This window comes from Nicotiana tomentosiformis, chromosome 12, assembly GCF_000390325.3.
Source record: "Nicotiana tomentosiformis chromosome 12, ASM39032v3, whole genome shotgun sequence".
Lineage (NCBI taxonomy): Eukaryota > Viridiplantae > Streptophyta > Magnoliopsida > Solanales > Solanaceae > Nicotiana > Nicotiana tomentosiformis.
This window is the reverse complement of record NC_090823.1, coordinates 42,405,216-42,429,525: the sequence shown is the minus strand read 5'-3', so window position 1 is coordinate 42,429,525 and position 24,310 is coordinate 42,405,216. Positions and strand designations below refer to the sequence as shown.

Genomic DNA, 24,310 nt, shown 5'->3' with positions numbered 1-24,310 from the left:
AGTTGTCCCATTTGAGCTTCTTCCTTTGGTTAGAAGAGACCTCACTCGGGACAATGTCGGTCACAAGAAAGTTAGCCACATCGGCGAACCAAGGCACACCATTTAAAGACACAGAGAAGAGTTGTTCATCCGGTAACAAATCATTAATTTTGAAGACATCGTAGGACCTCCCCTACTCTTCTAAGTAGGACAAGTGGTCCGCCACTTGATTATCACTTACTTTTCTATCAATAATTTCAAGGTCAAACTCTTGAAGCAGAAGAACCCATTTCATCAACATAGCCTTAGAGTCCTTTCTGGTCATCAATTAATGGAGTTCCACGTGATCGGTGTGCACAATCACTTTGGCACCCATGAGATATAGCCTGAACTTTTCCATGGTGAAGAGAATGGCTAATAACTCTTTCTCGGTCACTGTATATATTACTTGGGCATCATTCATCATTTTGCTTTCATAATAGACCGGATGAAATATCTTGTTCATCCTTTGCCCCAAAAATGCTCCTACCGCAACGTCACTAGCATTGCACATGAGCTCAAATGGTAAGCTCCAATTGGGTGCGGTAATGATGGGAGTGGTTGTCAATTTATACATGAGAAGCTCAAAAGCTTTCATGCAATCTTCATTGGACACAAACTTTGCATCCTTTTCTAGCAGCTTGCACAAGGGGTTCACCACTTTTGAGAAATCCTTGATGAACCTTCGGTAGATCCCCGCGTGCCCAAGAAAGCTCCTAACTCCCTTGACGGAAGTAGGAGGCAGGAGTTTTGAAATAACTTCAATCTTCGCTTTATCCACTTCAATACCGTTCTTTGAGATCTTATGGCCGAGGACAATTCCGTCCTCGACCATAAAGTGGCATTTTTCCCAATTAAGCACTTGGTTGGTCTCTTCACATCGGGCCAACACTTTGTCAAGATTATCCAAGAATTCTTCAAATGAGTCCCCCACAACACTAAAATCATCCATGAACACTTCGAGGAAGTCCTCCACCATATCCGTAAATATTGCCCTCATACACCGCTAAAAGGTAGCCGGTGCATTACACAAACTAAACAGCATCCATGAGAATGCAAATGTACCATACGGACATGTGAAGGTGGTTTTCTCTTGGTCTTCCGGTGCAATGAGAATCTGGTTGTACCCTGAGTACCCATCCAAAAAGCAATAGTAGGCATGCCCGGCAAGTCTGTCCAATATTTGATCAAGAAAAGGGAATGGAAAGTGGTCTTTTTGGGCCACTTTGTTCAGCTTTCTGTAGTCCATACATACCCTCCATCCAGTGACAGTACGAGTGGGGATCAACTCATTTTTCTCATTTTTGATCACAGTCATACCCCCCTTCTTCGGCACACAATGTACCGGTGAAGTCCATGAACTATCCGAAATAGGGTACACAACCCCTGCATAAAGCCACTTGATAATTTCCTTCTTGACGTCCTCTTGCATAGCCTCGTTCAACCTCCTTTGATGTTCCACAGAGGGTTTGGCATCATCTTCTAGTATAATTTTTTACATGCAAAAGGCGGGGATTATACACCGAATGTCAGGCAAAGTCCATCGAATTGTCTTTTTCCTTCTTTGAAGCACCGCAAGGGTGGAGTCTACAAGCACGTTAGTTAGGCAAGCAGAAAGAATAACATGTAATGTGGAAGAAGGGCCTAAGAATTCATACCTGAGGTATGAAGGCAAAGGCTTCAACTCCAATGTTGGTGGCTCCTCGATTGAGGGCTTTGTTGGTAGAGTCTTCTGGTTTTCCAAGTCCAAGTAAAGTTTACGGGGCCCATATGAGTAGGATCCTATTCCTTGCAACGTATTTGCACATTCAACCAAGCCTTCCTTTTCATCATCCTCATGGTTTAACAACACAACTTCCAAAGGGTCTTCCACATTGATCATGGCACTCGTGTCATCAACTGTCACCTCCATCACAAGATCCACAAAAGAGCAAACTTCATTGCTATTTGGTTGCCTCATTGATTTGCACACGTGCAATACAAATTTTTCATCACCCACTCAGAAGGTGAGCTCCCTTACTTCCTCATCAACCAATGCCTTCCCTGTTTCTTGGAAAGGTCTCCCCAATATTATAGGCACCTAAGAGTCAAATTCCCACTCGAGAATCACAAAATCAGCAGGCAAAATAAACTTGTCGACCCGGACTAGCACATCATCAATAATACCAAGCGGCCTTTTCATTGTTCGATCAACCATTTGTAATATCATGGAAATAGCTCTTGGTTGCCCAATACCTAGTGTCTTGAAAACGGAATATGGCATCAAATTAATACTTGCTCCCAAATCACACAAGGCTTTTGAAAAATCGGCGCTACCAATGGTGCATGGAATTGTAAAGGCACCGAGATCTTCATGCTTTGGATCCATCGAGTGCATAATGGCACTCACTTGATGAGTCATTTTTATGGTCTCACAATTCATAGATCTCTTCTTAGTTACCAAGTCCTTCATAAATTTGGCATATCCCGGCATTTGTTTGAGGGCTTTCACCAAGGGCACATTGATTGACAAACTTTTCATCATCTCAATAAACTTCTTGAATTGGTTTTCATTATTTTGCTTTGCAAGCCTTTGAGGATATGGTGGAGGAGGCCTTGGCAAAGGGGCCTTGGTTTTAGGCACTACCATTTCCAGTATATCTATCACGTGTTCCCTAGACGGGTTCATATCATTTTAAGTCTCCTCTATGTTGTCATCAATATCGATCCTCACTTCATCATTTACATTCTCATCATTGGCTTGAATCTCATCAACATCTTGCAACACAACATCATCACTCACAATCTTGTTTTGATTAGAGGTACTTGTCTCTCCACCTCTGCCGCTTCTTGTGGTCACCACCATAGCATGGCCTGTATTGTTCCAACCCTTCGGGTTTACTACCGTATCACTTTGTAGTGCCCCCTTAGGGTGAGTATTCAATGCTTGAGAAATTTCACCCATTTGTACTTCCAAGTTGCGAATAGAGGTAGTATAGGAGGCTATTTGGGCATCGGAGTCAGCATTCCTTTCCATCATTTGTTTGAGCATACTCTCTATCCGCCCCATTTCATTGTTTGAAGAACTTTGCCTTTGAGATGAATATGGAGGCGTATTGTTTGGTTATTGATATATCTGGAGCCTTTGAAAGCCCGACCCCCGGTTGCCTTGATTATTATTATTCAACCCCCTTGGTTTCCATTGCCGCCGCAATTGTTATTGTTGTTCCCCCAATTGTTTGAGTTGTTGTTGTTGCCATTGTTGCAAATCCCTTGGCCTTGGTTGCCCCAATTTTGATTGTTCCCTTGCGATCTCCATTGTTGATTTGGAGCATTGCTCCGTTGACCTTGGTAGTTATTGGCATATAACACTTCCTCACTTTGATCATCATAAGAATCGACTTGATTGTAACCACTACCACTTTGCTCATATTGATCTTGATTGTTTTGCACTTGTTGACCACGCTGTCTCCTCTTGTTGACCATAACATTTACCCCTTCCATGGAATTTACTTGCTTTGTCCCTTGAACTTGCTAAAGCTGTGCCTTTGCTAACTGATTCATAGTAGTTGTCAACTCGGCTATGGCTTGTCCGTGATCAGGAAGTTCCTTATGAAGATGGATGACATTAGGGTCACCCTGAGGAACATTTGCCCGACTCTGCCAAGCTGAGGATGTGTGAGCCATCTCAGCAAGTATGTCACAAGCATCGGCATAAGACATTTTCATAAAATTTCCCCCAGCTAGCTAATTCACCACACATTGGTTGGTCATGTTGATGCCCCTATAGAATGTCTGCTGAATCATTGCTTCAGTCATATCATTGTTTGGGAATTCCTTGACCATTGTCTGGTATCGCTCCCATATTTCATGTAGTGGTTCATTAGGTTCTTGTTTAAAGGCTAAGATCTCATCCCTCAATGCAGCCAAATGACCCGGTGAGAAAAATTTGGCTATAAACTTTTCTGCCAACTCATCCCACATGTGTATGGAGGGGTTGGGTAGCCTCTCAAGCCAGTCCAAAGCTTTCCGTCTAAGTGAAAATGGTAAAAGTCTCAATCTCAGAGCGTCCTCCGACACGTTCGTCTTCTTGCTACCCCAGCATGTGTCTATAAAACCCTTTAGATGCTTGTATGCGTTCTGATGAGGAGCTCCAGTGAAGAAGCCCCTTTGCTCCAATAGGGTCAGCATGACATTTGTAATTTGAAAATTGCCCGCCCAAATTCAGGGCGGGACAGACAATTGCACTTGTGTAACCTTCATTGGGTAGCACCCGGTGTGCTGCCCGTGGATGAGGTAGGGGAGGGTTTGGAATGTTATCATTAGCCTGGCGGCCTCTTCTTTGGACTTGAGGTTCTAGATTAACCTCATCCTCACCATTGTCATCTACCTCCCCCCGGAAGAACATGTCCGAGAGCATCATTATGAGCCATTTGGTACCTAAAGCGATTGACACATAAAACTTAAAAAAATAGAAGGATAGAAAAACAAGACACACAAATAGTTAGATAGACAGCCAACACCGTCTAACTACCCGGCAACGGCACCAAAAAGTGATGGAGGCCAAACCTACACCATTATAGAGTAGCGAGGATGGTCGATGCAGTTTTACCGAACGAGGTCGGGATCGATTTTCACAGGGAGTTAATTTGGCTTAGAGTTGGGTATCTAACTAATCTAGATGTGCATGTTGTTCCTAATTTCACTTCCAAACATTGTTGCGATTTATTCTATTCTAATTTTATACTATTGTATGGTGTAGGCTAAGTATAATATATTTGGTGAAAGTATTCAAGTTTTAAAAGAAACTAGGGAAGTGGCTTCCGCCTAGGTGAGTATCTAATGGGTATCAAGAATCTAGGACAAGCTTGTTATGATTGGGGTCGTGATATACCCATCACACATAAGTGCTCACTCTATACCTCTCGGTAGTTTGAGTGACTTTGCCCGATTTGGCTTTCTCAAGCCTAAATGGGTGCTCATGTAATACAAGTGAAATTGGCTCAAGTCGGGATTTACTATCTCTAGATTTAACCCTTTAATTGGGGCTATCAATCTCTTGAGTTCACCTTAATTCCTTGTTAGCCTAATTTTCCTAGACTTAGTCCCTCTTTCTAAAGAAGAGCCTAAGTCATAAAGGCATGAGTCAGTGTTTGCAACCACTAATTCTACAATTTTAGCATGAATTAGGCTAAATATAATTAACAAATAAAATATTAAGCCCAAAAATTCAAGACCCATTAAATATCCACACTAGGGTTGGGTCACAATTGTAGCTATGGGGTGTAGCTACTCATAATAACATCATAAATCAAAGATAAAGATGAAATATAAGCCATAATATTAAAGTACAAGATGCAAATCTAAAGTTTGAAGGTAAATCTACTCTAAAATGGCCCAAAAGGGGAAAAACCAGCCGTTCAGGTGCTCTGCTAAACAAAACTTAACCTAAAATTGATAAAGGGATCTATTTATACTAGGCTAAAAATTTCGGACAAAAATTCCCCTGCAGAGGTTTCACGGATGCGTAATTCTGACCGCGTCCGCGTTTGGACTTTCGCGGCCGCGCAATAGGGAGCGCGGTCCGCGTTTCATTATATCTGGGCTTGGGTAGATCTTCGTTTCGCGGATCGCGTAACGTTCACCGCTTCCGCATGAGATTCTTTCACGGCCACGTAATTTGGACGCGGACCACCTTCGTCTATATTTATGCCCATCATGCAAAGTCTCTGAACCTTGAAAAATGTTGTCTGCTAAATTCCAACCGCGGCCGCGCCAGTCACCTAGCGGTCGTGTCTTTCTGCCGCTCTCAGTGCTCAATTTTAGTGCTCAAAACAGCCTCTCTGAATCTCTATTTCGCGGTCCGCGGAATAATGACCGCCTCAGCGATGATAATTTTGCGGCCTCCTTTTTCTATTGTAGTCCGCGTTCCACAGTATTGGTCCAGACTTGGTTTCTGTTCAAGTTTGACTCCGTTCTGAGTTGGTTATGGCTTCTTTGGCTCATTTCGAACAAAACCCTGCAAGCAAGCACATTAAGTTAGTTTTCGGGAATGCCTTCATGCATTTTTGGCCCAAAACATAAGTAAAAGAGAGCAAATAATAGGCTAAAATCCCTACTTATCCGTTTCCGCAGAAGCGGAATTTGGAACGCAAAAGCGGCATCGATGTTGCGACTTAGGCAGCCGCAGGTGCGAAAATTGATGGGCAGAAGGTTAAAACGAGGGTTTGAGTTATTTTTCTCATTTTGGATTTGTGGAGCTCAGCTAAGGGCGATTTTTGAGAGGGTTTTTGCTACAATTAAAGAGGTATGTGAAGTTTAATCACTTTTGATTTTAGATTTTGATTACCAATAGACATTTACACCTAGTTTATGTAAATTTGAAGTGAAATTTGGTAATTAAAGACTATGTTGTTGGAGAGCAAGATTTGGTGATTTGAAGGTCGATTTGTTGATGAAATTAGTGTGGTTGGACTCGTAATTGAATGAGTGTTTGGAATTTGTGAATTTTGTCATGTTCCGGAGTGCGATCTTAGGGTTGACTTTCTGGGTTGACTTTTCAATTTTGATTAAAGACTTTAGCTTTATCATTAGAGATTGTTTTCTACGACTGTTATTGATGGTATTAAGTTGTTTGTGACTACATTCGAGTCGTTCGGAGGCCGATTCGCGATGCAAGGGCTTGTTGGAGTATTGAGTTGCGCGGTTTGAGGTAAGTAACATTTCTAAACATAGAATTTAGGGTATTTATCCCTAGGAACCATGCTATTTGTGATGTGTTGGGGTGACACACATGCTAGGTGACGGGAGTGTGGACATGCACCGGGGTAATCGTGATCCATATTGACTTTTTGACTATGTTGCTATCATGTCTTGTTTTATCTATGTTTTTCCTACTTGTTAGATTAACTGAGCTATGATTCATGTTAGAAATCATATTTAAGCTATATAGTTATTTAATTCAGACTTGATGATACTATTATTGTTGTTTTGGATTATCTGACTTAACTGTAATTATACACTCAGTCATGATTCTTCATTTGCATAGCATACCTCAGTCTTTGTTCATCATTCATTGTTACATCACATGTTGTTATTGTTTTTCCATATGTGGAGTTGTTGGGCTGAGTGATACGAGATTGTGAGCCCTTGAGACTTGAGAGGTTGATGACTCAAGTGGGCCTTAGAGACGTATTGAGAGTGTTATTATGGATCAGGTCGCACCCCGTAGCAAGCCATATTAGCTTTTTATTATTATTATTATTATTATTATTATTATTATTATTATTATTATTATTATTATTTTTATTATTATTATTATTATTATTATGTGGATCAGGATGCACGCAACCTTATTGGCTTATGATTAGCGCTTGGGAAGGATCCGCCCCTCCAAAGTCTGACATACCAGTAGTGAGCGTAATGATAAGTACGGATTTTAACCAATTATTTGCTCTCTTTTACTTGTGTTTAGGGCCAAATATGTGTGAAGGTATTTCCGGAAACTAATGTAATATGCTTGCTTGCAGGGATTGTTAAAACTAAGCCAAAGGAGTCATAATCAACTAGAACAAAAACCAAGACAAGGCCAAAAGATGTGAAATGCGGTCCGCACAAATATTTTTTGGCCGTGAAAGCTACAACGTGGTTGTGAGCACTATTTTGCGGTCTGCGAAAGGAAGATTCAGAGAGATGGATTTTTGGGCTAAAACATAAATGCGGACCGCGTCAGAAAGGTGCAGCCGCGAAAATACCTGCGCGGCCGCGATTGGAATTTTGCGGACCGCGGTTGCTGAGGTTCAGAGAGCTTACATTTTAAGCAAAAAAACAAGAAGTGCGGTCCGCGTCAAGATTATGCGGTCGCGGAAGTCTCCTACGCGACCGCGATGCAAATTATGCTGTCCGTGAAACCATGCTCAACCTAGATCCAGAAGTGAAGAACGCTGACCGCGATCAGAATTACGCGGCCGCTAAAGCAAGAGTGCAGCCATGGTCAAAATTACGTATCTGCGGCCGATAATTTTGTCCAAAACATTCAGCTTAGTATAAATAGAACTTTTTGTCATTTTTAGGTTAAATTGTGTTTTTGCTGAGCACGTGAGACGGCTCGAACTTCCCTTTTGGGCAATTTTGTATTAGATTCACCTTATAACATTAGATTTTCTTCTTTTAATCTAGTATTATGAATTTTATCTTCTTTTTATCTTTGATTTCTATGAGTAGCTAGACCCATAGGGTTGTGACCCAACCCTAGTGTGGGTATTTAATGTATACTGAAGTATAGGGCTTGAATGTATATAGATTAGTGATATTTAGCCTAGTTCTTGCTAGAATTGTAGAATTAGTGGTTGCAAACACTGATTCATGCCTTTATGACTTATTATCTTCTTGAGAAAGAGGGACTAAGTCTAGGAAAACTAGGCCAAAAAGGAATTGGGGTGAACTCAAGAAATTGATAGCCCTAATTAACGGGTTAAACCTAGAGATAGTAATACCCGACATGTGCTAATATCACGTGACTTGCATGAATACCCAAATTGGGCAAAATCACTCAAACTATCGAGAGCTATAGAGTGATTACTTTGGTGTGATAGCTATATTACGACCCGTAATTAAACAAGCTTGCCCCAGATTCTTGCTACCCATTAGATATCCAGCTAGGCGGAAGTTGCTACCCTAGTCCTTTTAAACAGTTGAAAACCAACATAAAAAATATTGTACTTAGCTTTAATCATTGCATACAATGGAATAGAATTAGAAGTAGAATCAAAACCAAAATGTGTGGAAGCGTAATTAGGAACAAAACACGCATCTAGACTTAGATATAAACCTAATTTCAATTCAATTAACTCCCTATGGATTCGATCCCGACCTTGTTGGGTAAAACTATATCGATCATCCTCGCTACTCAATAGTAGTGCAGGCTTGGACCCGATCACGTAGGCACACGTGCTTTGATGAGGGGCATTGATGCCAGACACCCGTATAGTGCTAAGTGATTGTGTTTGTGTGATGAGGTGGGCATTTAACACAGTCGGCTTGAGTATGTTAAGAGTGAGAGCATCTAGGGATATCACCGAGAAATCATTCATTTCACATACATACTTGACATGTAGACATAGAGATGTATCATTCAACATGTTATCTACAAATGACTTGTTCTTATCCGTGTTAGGCTTTAACTGTTATACTTGAAAGCATGACTAAATTCTTGTAATATGAACGAGCTGATTATGATAATTCCTTTGAGTTACTTATTGCTATTGTCATTATTATATATGTGTTTTCGTTTATATTGTTTTCTGACCGTCTTCTTCTGAGCTCGTCACTACTTTCAGCCCAAGGTTAGTTCTGTTAATTATTGAGTACATGGGGCGATTGTTCTCATACTACACTCTGCACTTCGTGTGCACATCCAGGTACATCTTGACGTGGTGATTGCTAAAGCAACGTTGGTACCGGTATTTGGAGACTTTGAGGTACCTAATATGATATCTGCAGGCCTTGACTCTCTTTCCTTTATTTTCCTTATTACTGTTCAATTGTTCAGACAATTGTACTAAGGATTCAGTTTATATTTATATACTAAGTAGTGATCATGTACTCATTGACACCAGATTTTGGAGATGGTTGTAGTACTTTTGTTATTGTTTTATCAGAAAATTATGATATTTCCGCTGTTAAGTATATCAAATCATGATTATTCAAATGGTTAGTTATTATGTGGGAGTTGGGTCATTACAATTTAGAAGAAGAAAACCACGGCTTTTGAGATTGGAGGAGATGGAATTCTAAGATATCAAGGCCGATTACATGTTCCAGATGTACCGGGATTACGAGATTGAGCATGGTGGAAATCCATTATTCGCGGTATTGTGTTCATCCCGGGTCGACAAAGATGTTTCTTGACATTAAGGGACTCTATATATGGAACGACATGAAAAATAACATTGTAGAATTTATGGCTTGATGTCCCAATTGTCATCAAGTTAAGGTGGAGTACTAGAAGCCTAATGGGTTAATGCAGAACATAGAATTCTTGATGTGGTAATGGGAGGTGATCAATATGGATTTCATTATGGGTTTACCTCGTTCACACCATAAGTTTGACTCTATATGCGTGATAGTTGATAGGCTAATAAAGTCAACTCACTTCTTGCTCATCAGAACCACCTATATAACTGAGAATTAAGCGAAGTTGTATATCAAAGAGATATTACGACTCCATGGCATTCTAACGTCTATTATATCGGATAGAGGCGCTCAATTTTTAGAAAATTTCTTGAGATCATTTCAGAAGGGTTTGGGCACTCAAATAAATATTAGCAAAACTTTGCATCCCCATCCAGACGGCCAGGCAGAGCGTACGATTTTTATGCTCGAAGATATGTTGCGAGCATATGTCTAGATTATAAAGGGAGCTGGGACGATCACTTACCTCTTATTGATTTGCATATAACAATAGTTATCATACTAGCATCAGGATGGCTCCGTACTTTTTACAAGCAAAAGTGCAGGTACCTATTATATTGTTCGAGGTGGACGAGTTAGATTTACTTGGATCCGATCTTGTGTATCAGGTTGTAAAGAAGGTGAGGCTTATTCAGGAACAATTGCTGACAACTCAAAGTCATTATAAATCATATTATAACGTACGACGATAAGATTTGGAGTTCACCCGGTGTTCTATGTATCTATGTTGCAAAAATGCATCAGAGACCCTTCTCGGGTTGTTCCTGTAGATGATGTGTAGATTACAGAGGACTTGTCATACAAAAATTTCCTAGCTTCTATTTTAGAATAGCAGGTACGTAGGTTGAGGACAAAGGATGTGATTTTCATGAAGGTTTTATGGAGGAGAAAGAATGTTGAAGAAATGAAGTGGGAAGCCGAAGAAGAGATGGTGAGATCTATGTACCCTCACATGTTCCAAACATAAGGTTTGACGATTGTAATTCAATTATGAGTTCTCTTAGCCTAAGTTATATGCTGTCAGACTAACCCTAGTTATATAACTAGGTGATACTCCGAGCTGAGATGACAAGATGGAGTTACTTGCACTGGAGGTAAGTTACATATCATGATGTTTTTTTTAATATTTAATGGACGTGTGAGGTCTAATATGTATATGTGATATAGAACTGTGAAGCATATATGTTAGGTTTCAGCTACTTGTATGTCTTTAGTAGTTATCCGATTATAAGGGAGACTCTTTCAAAAGATTCATAAAATCTATAAGAGTCATTTCTCCACTATGCACCTCAATATTCGTGGACGAATGTCCCTAAGAGGGAGGATGTTACACCCCGTGTTCTCGTGCGTTGAGTTGCATCGTAAGTAAACCAATACGAACCCAGAGGGATTCAGTCCTTTATAAAATAGTAATGGTTTAAAACAAGTTGTGTACAAAAGTCTGCAAAGGTTATTGCAAGTTACGTTCATAGTTTTATTGAAATTTAGGTCTAATTTCATTGAAATTTTCTCCTACTAAATTGAAGGTCTACGAGTCTACTTTCCAATGCATTAAATCGTTAATTAATGCAATGTCAGAGTATAGAGATATTCATATTTTTGCAAGACTGTGAAGGCAGCCCCTTTTGGGACCCACTAAAGCGGTGGCCGAATTTAGAACATTCTAAAGTGGTTGGAAGGTTTGTTTTGGGTCATTGTTCGACCAAATTTCATCATTTTAGTCTCCTAAGACCTCTCAATAGTTCCCTAAGGGTTCAAGGTAAAAACCAAGTGTTTATATCCAAATCCAACATCAAAAGTTATCTAAGGTGAAGAATAACCTCTATAATGTTGTGCCGTGTGATTAAGGGCTGTTGTGAGTTAAGTAAAGCTTTAATTCTAGGTTGTTTCTACTGGTTGAGGTAAGTATAACATATTCTTTCTTGTGATTAAGCTTATTTATATGTTTGTTAAGTTATTTGGATGAAAAACTACAAGATAACACTTGAATTGGTGTAAGGTGTTGTGGTCCCATGTTGCACTGTTTACGAGTGGTATATATGACTTCTTGTGGCTGGAAATTATTGAAAATAAATTGGTTATGATGTTGTTTTTATTATTATTCTTGTCTATGTGTTGGTTGTATGGATGAGGTTATATGCTAGAAGAAGAAATGGCCACATAATGTTTGGAAGTTTTTTATGTTGTTGTTACCCTGTTTAATGTTGTTGTGAAGATAAATATAAGGTTGGGAAACCCTTAAATAAAGTTATGCTGGATATGTTGTTATATTGAAGCAGAGGCTTAAGAAGGGTAAAGGGGTTAAGTTGTGTTCAATTTACGCTTGCCGCTCGTCGTGTTAACTAGTAATTCACTAGTAATGTTTATGTACTTTTGACTACGTAGATTGAGGTGCGTTGCAGGTTGTTTTAATTGGGGTTGTTGAGGTAAGATTGCCCAAGGTATATTAGGGCACTTTCATTCCTTCTTTTGGCATGATTCTAAATGACCTTATGGGTCTGGGTTGACGTTTGTTGACAAATTGTGAAGTCTAAACTAAAATATTGTGAAGTCCACCCCGCTGTACTCTACCAAGCCCATGATGTGAAGAATCTAGTGGCATATATCAAGAAACTCCTAGGAATCCTCTAAAGCACCACCCTCAAAGCGTGGAGGATATTACCTATGAAACCTCTCTGTCCATTTTTTCTCATTAGAAGATATGAAAGGCATAACCGCGGGTCAGGTTTCTATAATTGGCTGCTCTTGAGTATGAGTATCAGAGGTCTAAACTGCCCCTCTAGCCTGTGTGGTTGGTGCTACTAGAACCACTCCAGCCTGAATCAAAGCATCGATAAAGTTGACCATCTTGGCCATGGCCTTCTGGAATACTGGTGCAATACCAAAACCCTTGGTGTGATGAGTGGGAACTGGGGCCTCAACATGATCATCAATATACTAATCCTATACCTTATCTACAAGTGGATCCACTAATAATACCCTAGTAAACTCATGGGCACTAGTGGATTCTTTGCCCCTAGCCACTACTTTGCGACCCCTGTTGAGAGCCTTGTCCCTACCCTAGGCCCTGCCACTCATGACCACTGCTTGTGGTACTGCCTCTCTATCACTTGCAGCTGCTGAAGTGCAAATTCTCACCGTATTTGAGAGAGTAAAAGAGAGAATTCAAACTCAGACAATAAGCAACGCACAATAAGGAATTAAGAAATGAGAGGTTTTCCAAACACCCTATATCCTCTCTTAGATAGATACTAATCTCTCTGTATCGATCCATAAGACTGCTACTAGGTATGCTCGTTACTGGTGAGATCCTTAGAAACTATAGCTTTAAAACCATCTTGTCACGACCCATAATCTCAACAAAAGCCATGACGACACCTAACCCGCTTGCTAGGCAAGACAACACTCAATCCACAATAATAAAATTCAATTTTTAAGCCATCAACTGAGTCAAAATATATGCAAAAAGGCGGAATAAGTCATAAAGAACATCAAAAGTACATGAATCTCTGCAGGGTCTAAACACGACCACAACTATCTCACAAACTCTCACCAAAATTGGGAGTCACAACATAGTCACGAGCATCTAACAAGAGTATAAAATCTCAACTTTGTACAACATTTGTCCCAAAATGCCAAAAATACATAGACATGTACAAAAGAGTATGGAGGGGGGGAGTCATGTGCTGCGGATCGGATCAAGTAATAGCTCACCACAAATTCTCCAAACAGAACTCCTACTCCATTAGGTGAATTTCACTAAAACCAGTCTAAGAACCTACTTAAAATGTGCAGATATGTAGTATGAGTATAAAATTACGGTAGTCAATATGTATCGAGTTTATCCTTAAAGAAATAGTAGTGAGAGGTCAACAATGACACTTATTTACAGCTCAATAAGCATATAAAACATAAATAGCGCATGGAATAAAGTAGGATATCATTAATCATGTCCACTAATAGAAACAAGTAAAGTTGGTATTTAGACATGCTTTTCAAACAAGAGATAGAACAAAGTATAAGTTATCTCAAATCTTTCGTAATCATGATACAAGTCAATCAACAATTATATAAATATTAAAGACACTGCATGAATCTAAACTACTAATGCATGCTCACAATCTCAAACAAAATTTCACGGCACAAATCTTTATACCGACACTGGAAAATGTCCAAATTAGCACCAATCTAGGTACCTGCGTTCATAGGTCCCAAAGTAACATGGGTAATCATCTGACTCCGGAGGAATGTGCGATGGCCCGATAGGTCATTTGAGTTCTAGTGATGTGAGATATTTCTTAGCGCTATTTGATGGTTTCTGAATAGCGTGCATGGTCATGTTGATTTTAGGAAATTCTAAATGTGAATTTTTAAAGAAACTTGATTTTTTGAACTCGAAAATGGTTAAAGTTGACCACAATAAAAATTATTGGTAACTGACACCGCATCAGTATTTTGATAATTCTGGTAGATTCGTATGATAATTTTGGACTTGTACGCACGTTTGGTGCGATCCCGGGTGACCCCAGGCCGTTTCAGTACTTAATGTGGAAAGTTGAATTTTGAAGTTGGTGAACTATGAAATTTAATGAGTTTTCATCTTTGATTTTTGAATTTCGATGTTATTTTGATGGTTTTAGCTTACCAGCGAGTTCATATGATTTTATTACACTTGTGTGGATATTCTGACTGGAGCCCAAGGGGCTCGGGTTAGTTTCAGATTATTTTGGTATATCTAAGGAATTCTAATGCTGTAGACCTTGCATTTGCGAGTGTTTGTTCACAAATGTAAGCCTCGCTTATGCGAGTGCTAGGTCGCATTAGCAAAGATCAGAAGGGACTGGGCAACTTCGCTTTTGTAATGTCTTGTTCGTTTTTGCGAGTGGACGAGCATTGCAATTGTGAGTGTTGTATCGCAATTGCAAAGATCATAAAGGACTGGGAAACTTCGCTTTTGTAAAGTCTTTTTCGATTTTGCGAGTTGTCGGGCATTGCAATTGCGAGGGCTGTGTCGCAATTGCAACACGAAAGAGCTAAGAAATAGCTTCGCTTTTGCGAATCTTGGTTCTCTTATGCAAGGGGTTGGTCCTTTGCAAATGCCAAGGCTTGGTTGCATATGCAAAATCTGAGGTGCTCAAACACTGATCAGTGGTTCGCTTTTTTGAACATCGCAATTATGAAAAAGTGTTCGAAATTGCACTATCTGCAGTTGGGTAAAAGGTTGGGATTTTTTGGACATAGCTCATTTTACTCCATATTCTAGTCCTAGACTCCACATAGTGACGATTTTGGAGAGAAACTTCTTAACAACATCATAGGTTAGTCACTTTAACTTGTTTTTGTTTAATTTCTATTACTTTTTCATGAATTTTCCCTATCAAATCTAAAATTTACAGAGTAGAAATTGGGGTTTTGGGTAGAAAATAGAAATTTTATAAAATTGAGATTTAGAGCTCAAATTGTGGTCGGATCTTAAAAAGTCACATATTTGGACTAGGGGTGTATGAATAATTGGTATTTGGTCTTAATTTTGGATATAGTCTCATGGGCCTGGGTTGAGTTTTTGTTGACATTTTCAAATATGTTAAATGTCAAACCTTTTTCATATAAGGGATAATTTTTAAAGCTTGTTTTGGATTGTCTGAATAATATTTGACTAGATTCGGATGGTTTGAAGGATTGTTCTAAAGGGAAATCCATGTTGGATTGTTAATCTTATTCTAAAAATAGGTATGTTTCTTGGCTAACTTTGATTGGGGGAGTTAAGGTGTAATTTATTTTATTTGCTATGTGATTTATGTATTGGGGCGGCATATTTACAAGATAGCGAGTGTATGTCTAATGGCCATAGGATAAGCATGGGATAGAACTAGTCTTATTGGTGCCATGTTACTTTGTGTATTATGTCTATGATGCTTTAGATAGATTGTGAAACTTTTTGATTTCTCGTATTCATGTTATTTCATAAGTTGAGCTTATTGATATATTGGGTGTTGAGATCGTTGAATTGTTGTTTGGGTGTTAGTACAAAAGTGTTGGTAAATTTTTATATGGAGAGTAATATTCAATAATATCATTGTTGTTGCTTATGCTTCCCACCTTGCTTGGTATTATGTTACATGTTATGCTTGGTGAGAAAGAGTAAATTGCACGAAGGATATTTTCGTGTTTGTGTGAGAGAAAGTGATTGTTCACGAAGGCTGATTCCGTGCTTTATTCATAGACCAATATCATTGCAAGAAGAGTGTTTTTGTGCATGAGAGAAGGTGAGGATATGAATATAGGGTGTTTATGTGCCTGCTATTATATCATGTTGTGAAGAAGAGAGTAAATGCACGAGGGGTGATACCGTGTTGTTTGTTGGTTTCACTGTTCTTTATTTTGTTATTCGTATTGAGGATTGGCTTTTTGTCTTAGTAATTTACATTTGAAAGGTTTGTTCAGAGTTGTTGTAAAATCATGAGTGGTTGTTGACACAGTAACACCTTCCTTTACTTTCCCATTTTATGCCCCTTTACTTTTTTACTTATTATCTCACTTACATATTGTCATCCTATTATTATTCTTGATACTTATTTGTCATCTCGTCATTTCTTGTTACTTATGTGCAATGGTTTATTTGTAGATGTCTTGTCTTAGCCTCGTCACTACCTCGTCGGGTTTAGGCTCGACACTTATGGAGTACATTGGATCGGTTGTACTCATACTACACTTTTGCACTTCTTGTGCAGATTCGAATATTGGTACCAGCGGAGTCTCGAGAGGTGCTTAGAGGATATCCTATAGAAGACTCCAGATAGAGCTACATACCATTTACATGCCCTAGAGTAATATTTCCATTTCTGTTGTACTGTTTCTACTTTCCATACAGTATTGTATTTCTTTCATTACAATGTATTTAGCAAGTTCTAGAAGCTCATGCACTTGTGATTCCACGTTTTGGGATGACTGAACATTAGTGTTGATCTCTAGACTTATCATGTATACTTTGAGTTACTATTACACTATATTATCATTTTGCTATTGATTGATAGTTTCATTACTTTCGTATTTTCTATTATGTGTTCGCTTTCCTAGAGGCAGTGTTAGGCACCGTCACGACCCCGCAGGTTGGGTATTTTGGTTGTGACAAGTTGGTATCAGAGCCTTAGGTTGTATAGGTCTCACGAGTTATGAGCATGCTTAGTAGTGTCTTGAGGATTTGTACAGAGACTTCTGTACTTATCTTCTAGAGGCTATAAGGCTTTAGGAAATATCACTTTCTTTCTTTCTTTATCGTGCAACTTCTTTCTATCATTAAGATTGAATTTTTCTTCTCTTATTCTCGCACAGATGGTGAGGACACGTATTTTATATGAAGCTGATCAAGAGAAGCCTTAGATTGCAGCCATTACTAGGGGTATGGGCCGAGGATAGGGCAGAGGCAGAGGTAGAGGCATAGCTCAACCTAGATCACATATAGCGTAGGATGATGAGACCCCGGTTCAGACCGAGCAAGTAAGACTAGCTCAGGTCCTAGAGGGGTTCATTGTTACCCGATTGCTTCAGGATGCCTTAGTCCACTTGGTTGGCTTCATGGATAGTATGGCTTAGGTCGGTGTCTTTCCTGTGGCACTAGTCATTTCTCATGCCGGGGAAGGAGTTCAAACTCCCGCTAGTCACACCCTAGAACAGATGGCCCATGGTTACTAGGCCCAGCAGTTCTACTAGTTGGGATGGTTCGACTTATTATTGCTACACAACCTGAGGACAGACCTATGATGTTAGATGATATGCTAAACATGTTGGAAAGGTTCACCAAGTTTTCCCTCTCACTTTAGTGGTGCACCTTCAGAGGATGCCCATGACTTCTTGAACCGTTGCCATGAGAATTTGCGGAACTTGGGACTAGTGGAGTCCAATGGAGTTGATTTAATCGTCTTTCAGGTGCATGGTTTAGCCAATATGTGGTGGCAGGTTTATGAGCTGGGTCTACCCGCGAGATTACCTCCTATGACCTCTGCTCAGTTTTCACAATTGTTCTTGAAGAAAGTTTTTTCTTTCTCTTAGAGAGAGAACTTGTGCAGCCATTTTGAGTGCCTTCAGCAGGGTAGCAATACCTTTACTCACTATGAGACTCGATTTGTTGATTTTTCACGCTATGCAGCTATCTTGACCCCAATTGAGAAGAAGAAGGTGCAACGATTCACAAAAGGTCTTACATAATGCATTATACTTCAGATGGCTAGAGAGGCCGAGACTGAGATTTCTTTTACTCAGGTAGAGGAGACCTCTAGGAGGATTGAGTGTATAATAGGTTAGGCGAGAGAGACGACCTCTGATAAGAGGCCCCGTCATTTTGGAGGTTTCAATGGTGCCCCATCTTGAGGCATAGGTTCCTTTGGTTGAGTCTATCGTATCATGTAGGTAAAGTCATCCCTACAGGTCACAGATGAAACTTCAGGCAGTCACGGTGCTTATGGACCTCATTTCGAGTAGCTAGCATACATTGCACCTCCAGGTCTTATTATTGCACCTCCGATGCAAAGATACCAAGTTAGTTATTTGGGTCGTCAAGGACAGCTCCATGTTTAACACCCATGTCCGTAGAGGGCTTGCTATGTATGTTGGGTTATGAGGCACGTCGTGAGGTTTTATCCTAGGTCGCAGAGCAGTGTCACGACCCAAACTTGGAGAGGCATGGCCGACGCAATACTTGTCCCGAGCGTATCGCTCTGTAACTATGAACACTGGAGGGGTAACCCTCAACTTAGGCCGACAGGGCCTACCTGCATGCAAATAATACCAACGAAGGCCGACAAGGTCGTACACCGAAATCATCTGAAGATAATATATAACGCACCTGAAGGGTAAACACTCCCAAAAATATAAACATACCTATGCAGGCCGATGAGGCCACCGTGAATGTATACAACAATCAATACAAAAATAAAAATGGACACAGGGCCTTCAAGGCCACCATACTAACATACAAATCATACAGGACTCATTTACAAGCCTCTAGAGATAATAGAACTATATCATGGTTGGAACAGGGTCCCAACCTACCTATCAAGTACGTATATACAAAATGGACTCCAAAGTCTAGACCTGGTAACTCCAGGGGAGTAAAGCTTACCAATCAAGCTAGTGTCTGGCTCTATCTATTGGGAAGGTCTATCCGGCTGTCAATTAGAACATGTAGGCATGAAATGCAGTGTCCCCAGCAAAAGTGACGTCAGTACGCAATAATGTACCAAGTATGTAAGGCAATAAAATAACCAATAGATGAAACTGAACTGAACTACATAGTAAACTAGAAGCGAAAGAATGCTCTGAGATATAATCAACTGTCCCGATTCAACATATTGCATTATAGTAATATCATAGCTATCCGGCCACATATGGGGCTCGTTGTCTCTCTGAATGACCAAGTGGCCAGGGAAATATGAACTCTCACAGACCATAAGGCCAAGTAATAGTATCTCTCACTGACCAAGTGGCCAGGTAATAGCAATATCTCACTGACCAAGTGGCCAAAATACAAAAAATATATGAAATACGATGCTGCATATCATGAATTTAGTAGGATGTATGGAGGGACATATGTAACATCTATATCTTTGTCCAACATCATGGAAAAACATAAAGTAAATGTGAACCCTCTCAAAGACTTACTATGGAAGTATATGGAAAGATGTAGCATTTATTGAGACCGGAACTCTACAATATGCGTTTCTTTGATAATATTCATCCACCTCGTACTTACTATAGATTCATGCCAATGAAAGAAAAGGGATAGCCATTACATAATTTATCACAATATGTCCAATAACCACCCTGAGCTCGTCTCGTCACATCTTAATCTACAACATCGATAATAATTCTATCATTATGCTACGAAAGATACAACTATTGTGCAACGAATGACAAGCTTATTTTATATTAAACGGGCAGCATCTCTCCCGCTTTACTTCCTTGCCCAAGTCCATAAAACAACAAGAATAAATACAAACTTCAACTATATACTTTTAGAACCACAAATCACCCAACAAAAATCTATCTACACAATAACAAGTGCACAAATGTCACCAACAAAACTATTATTTAACATGACTAGCGACAAGCTCGGATTGGAACCAAATCCCAACTCTTTTTCCATATACCCCATACTTACAACACAATCAATAAGTACAGCGTATAAACATATATATTGATATGACACTCTAGCCTTATATCCATCTTAAAAGTAATATCAAACCTCCAAACAAGAGATAACAACAACATGAACAACTTCTAGGTATTATGTGGCCACTTCTTCTCCTAATTACAACATCATCAGTATACTCAACATATTAAAAAGCAAAACAACAATAACAACTTTATAAACAAGCTATTTACCATAATTTCCAGCCATAAGAAGCCATATATACACCTCCAAAACAATCCAACATGAGACAACAACACCTTACACCAATTCTAGTGTTGTCTTGTAGTTTTTCATCCAAACAAATTGGCCAACAAATAAATAAAACTAAGCACAAGAAAGAGTATATTATACATACTTCAACAAGTAGAAACAACTTGGAATCCAAGCTTTACTTAACTCACTACAACCCTTAATCACATCATAATACCATAGAGGTGTTATTCTTCACCTTAGCTAATATTTCATGTTTGATTTGGAATGGTTTTTTCCTTGAACCATTAGGGAACTGTTGAGAGGTATTATGAGGGTAAGAGGATTAATATTTGTCGAAAGATTTCCAGAAATGAACCTTCCAACCAATTCAGAACATTTAAAGTTCGGCCACCGTCCAGTGGGTCCCAAAAAGGGGATGTTTGCGCAGTCTCGCGAAAATACGATTATCTCTCTACTCCAATATTTCATCGATAAATGGTTTAATATTTTGGAAACTAGGCATTTAACTTCTTTTTATTTAAAGAAAGTCTTGATAACATTTGGCCAAAATTTTAGTAAAATTATGAACGTATCTTGCGTCAACTTTTGTCGACTTCTGTTTTACAACTTATTTGACTTCAAAACATAAGATATGAATATTATAGGATTCAATTACCTTGCAACACGACCTCATTAGAATATTAATCACTCCTAGTTTTACCCCGAAGGTAGTGGTATATAAACTTTGATTCACTTAACCTCCAACCCTCACGATACTACTTTAACACTTGTTTTAACCCATCATTATCTTTGTAAACTTCATTAAAATCTCCGGCTCATATTGATTATTTTAGATGAATTTTAACATGAAGGTACATGGTTTAACATCCTTCCCCCCTTAGGAATATTCATCCTTGAATGTAAAGGCGTCTTAGAGTAGAAGCTAACTCTTACCAATTTTATGGAAATTTTGATAGAGTCTCCTATGTAATACAAGCTATCCCGAACCTGCACGCAGCCCAGAAAACATACCAATTGCCATACAGGGCTATACCACAAGATATAATACAACTTAAGTCTCAACATATATCAAACATAAATATAAGTGTAAGGATACTAAGACTCAATTCAATTGTCTCTGCATAAGCTATGTTGCGTCACTCTGACTGCATATGCTACCTAAAAAATGAGGATACTTCTTCCTCATTTCCTCCTCTGGATCTCAAGTCATCTCCTCCCGATTGTTATTTCGCTGCAGCACCTTAATGGAGGCTACATCTTTGGTCCTAAACTTATGGACACAAAAATCTAGGATAGCAATTGGAACCTCCTCATATGACAAATCTCTATGATCTAAACGTTATCTATTAGAACAACTCGAGAAGAGTGTGTGATACACTTCTGAAGCATGGATACATAAAAGAATAAATGCACTGACTCCATGTCTAATGCTAGATCTAACTCGTAGGCCACCTGTCCTACTATGCGGCCAATCCTGCAAGGTCCGATGTATCTAGGCTATGCTTTCCCCTCTTACTGAATCTCATAACGCCTTTCATTGGAGGTGCCTTCAAAAACACCTAGTCATCAACCTAAAAATCTAAATCTCACTGTTGATTATCTACATATGACCTCTGGCATCTCTGTGCTGCTAATATCCTTTCCTAGATAAGCTTGACATTCTCTACATTTTGCTGCACCGATTCAATTCCTAATAACTCTGATTCACCAACCTCGAACCATCTCATAGGAGATCTACACTTTCTCCCGTATAAGGCTTCATGTGGGGCAATCTGAATGCTAGAATGATAATTGTTATTAAACGCAAACTCAATTAGTGGAAAATGATCATCCCATTATCCTCTAAACTCTAGCACACACTCTCGTAACATATTCTCAAGCGTCTGAATAGTTCACTCATCCTAACTGTCTGTGTGTGGATGAATAGCTGTACTGAGGTTCACCTGCGTCCCCAAACCTTTCTAGAAGGATCTACAGAAATTAGTTGTAAACTATGCTCCTCTGTCTGATATAATAGACATTGGGGCACCATGGATCTACACTATCTCTATGATGTACAATCTTGCATTATCTTCAGCCGTATAAGTGGTCTTTACTGGCAAAAAATAGGATGACATTGTAAGTATGTCAACGATCACCCATATAGAATCAAACTTTTGCTGGGATCGGAGTAAACCTGCAATGAAATCCTTATTGACCGCCTCCCATTTCCATGACGGAATTTCTATATCCTATAATAACCCATTAGGCTTCTGTTGCTCAACCTTTACGTACTTATAATTAGGACACTAGGCAACAAACCTAGATGAATAAAATAGCCAGAATAATGAGCTTCCACCATAATCTGTTGACGAAGCCCTAAAACATCTGGAACACACAATCTACCTCGATTCCTCAAGACTCCATCTCCCGTTACCTTTAAGGCTGACTTCTCTATCTGTGTGGCGTTATATCTAAGCTGTTATAACATGGGATTCTCATACTGCACTCTTTTACCTCTGCTAACAAGGATAATGTTGTTGTATCCTGAATGGTAACTCCAGTATCCGTGTCCAATAGTCGGACTCCCAATCTAGCCAGCTGCTGAAGTATTTGAGCTAACCCTTTATTATCGTCTAGCAAGTATGATAATCTACCTATAAATTAGCGGAAAAGAGAGAAATGAAGTGTGTTGTGATTAATATACTAGGCTGCCACCTAATCAAACTTGGTCAAAAGTCATTTGGTTGTTTAATGTCTTGCTGCCACATGGGGGTGGGGAGGTTTTTTTATTTTTTATTTTATCCAATAATTATTTCACTAATTAGGTAATATCCCGCTACCCGGTAATTAATCAATTACCCGCATAATTAAAAATTATCTCAAATTACTTAAAATTTTACTTATTTTTAATACACTTTATACATCCTACTATCATGGTCATATGGCACCTTGTATGGTACTAGTCCATAAATATCAGATATTATCGCTCGGCCCGCATTTTATCCCAATATGCCAAATTTGGATGAAAATTTATTTTTTTGACTTGCTTCCCCTCTCACCTTCACGAATTTACTCATCACTTGTTTGAAATAGCATGATACTTATAATCTCAAAATAATCTCATTCTCGAACTTATGTCGTTAACTGAAGACGAAACTTTAACATATGAAAATGCGGGATGTAACATCATTCCCCCCTTTGGAACATTCGTCCTCGAATGTTGACTGATGCACTTATCATTTTCATAACCTATGGCGCTTGTGAATACTTTACTACTCTCCTTGCCATCTAGGCAACTGTCCTATGAATAAATCCAAAGGCCAGGGCATTCCCCCCTTTAGGCTTCTTTCCCACACCATAACTTGTGGTCGTAATCCTTCCAATATTGTAACTGTTGCTACCTTCTTTCATGCAGCCTGCACGACTTTGACCTTGTAAGTACGCCTATGCGACTCTTCTCTCCTTCTTCTTCCAGCTTTTAGCCAATCTCTAGGCCTCACTTTGTAAACATATACAGAGCTTGATAAAATGTCCCTCTGGCATCTATAGGTATACTGAAGTTCTTTGCTCGGTACTTTGTCGAACTTATAAATATTGTTATATCTTATTTCGTAGATCCGCTTATCCATTCGTATGACTTTACTGCATCTAGGTAGGTTATACTATACCATAACTCTTACTTCGATTTATCGTTACTGAGGTCTGCTACCGAACTCCAGGTTACTTTCGTTACTTATCCCATATGTATAAATCTAAGTCCCTTAATACTTCCCCATTACATGTTCATCTTAAGAACGACGGCCTAATCTCACCTCATACTTTGTGACTTTTGTCCATCCACTATTGATTCACCTTAATGTTGATCCATCATTTACCACGATATCTTGATCTCTTATGTAACATCACCGCTAGGGATCGCGTCTCATCGGAGGCGTCTGGAGTGATTAGACTGATCCA

The 24,310-nt window shown here is 39.3% G+C and overlaps 1 protein-coding gene across 1 annotated transcript; it reads right to left on the bottom strand.

Annotated features, from left to right (window-relative positions):
• Positions 1 to 2,098: 2,098 nt before the first annotated feature.
• LOC138902540 (uncharacterized) lies at positions 2,099 to 2,647 on the bottom strand. The gene has a single exon (XM_070190421.1). The coding sequence runs from the start codon at positions 2,645 to 2,647 to the stop codon at positions 2,099 to 2,101; it is 549 nt and encodes a 182-aa protein (XP_070046522.1).
• Between the last annotated feature and the right edge of the window lie 21,663 nt (positions 2,648 to 24,310).

Coding starts and splice junctions, on each gene's coding strand:
- LOC138902540 (XM_070190421.1), bottom strand. CDS start 2,647: ATGGTAGTGCCTAAAACCAAGGCCCCTTTGCCAAGGCCTCCTCCACCA.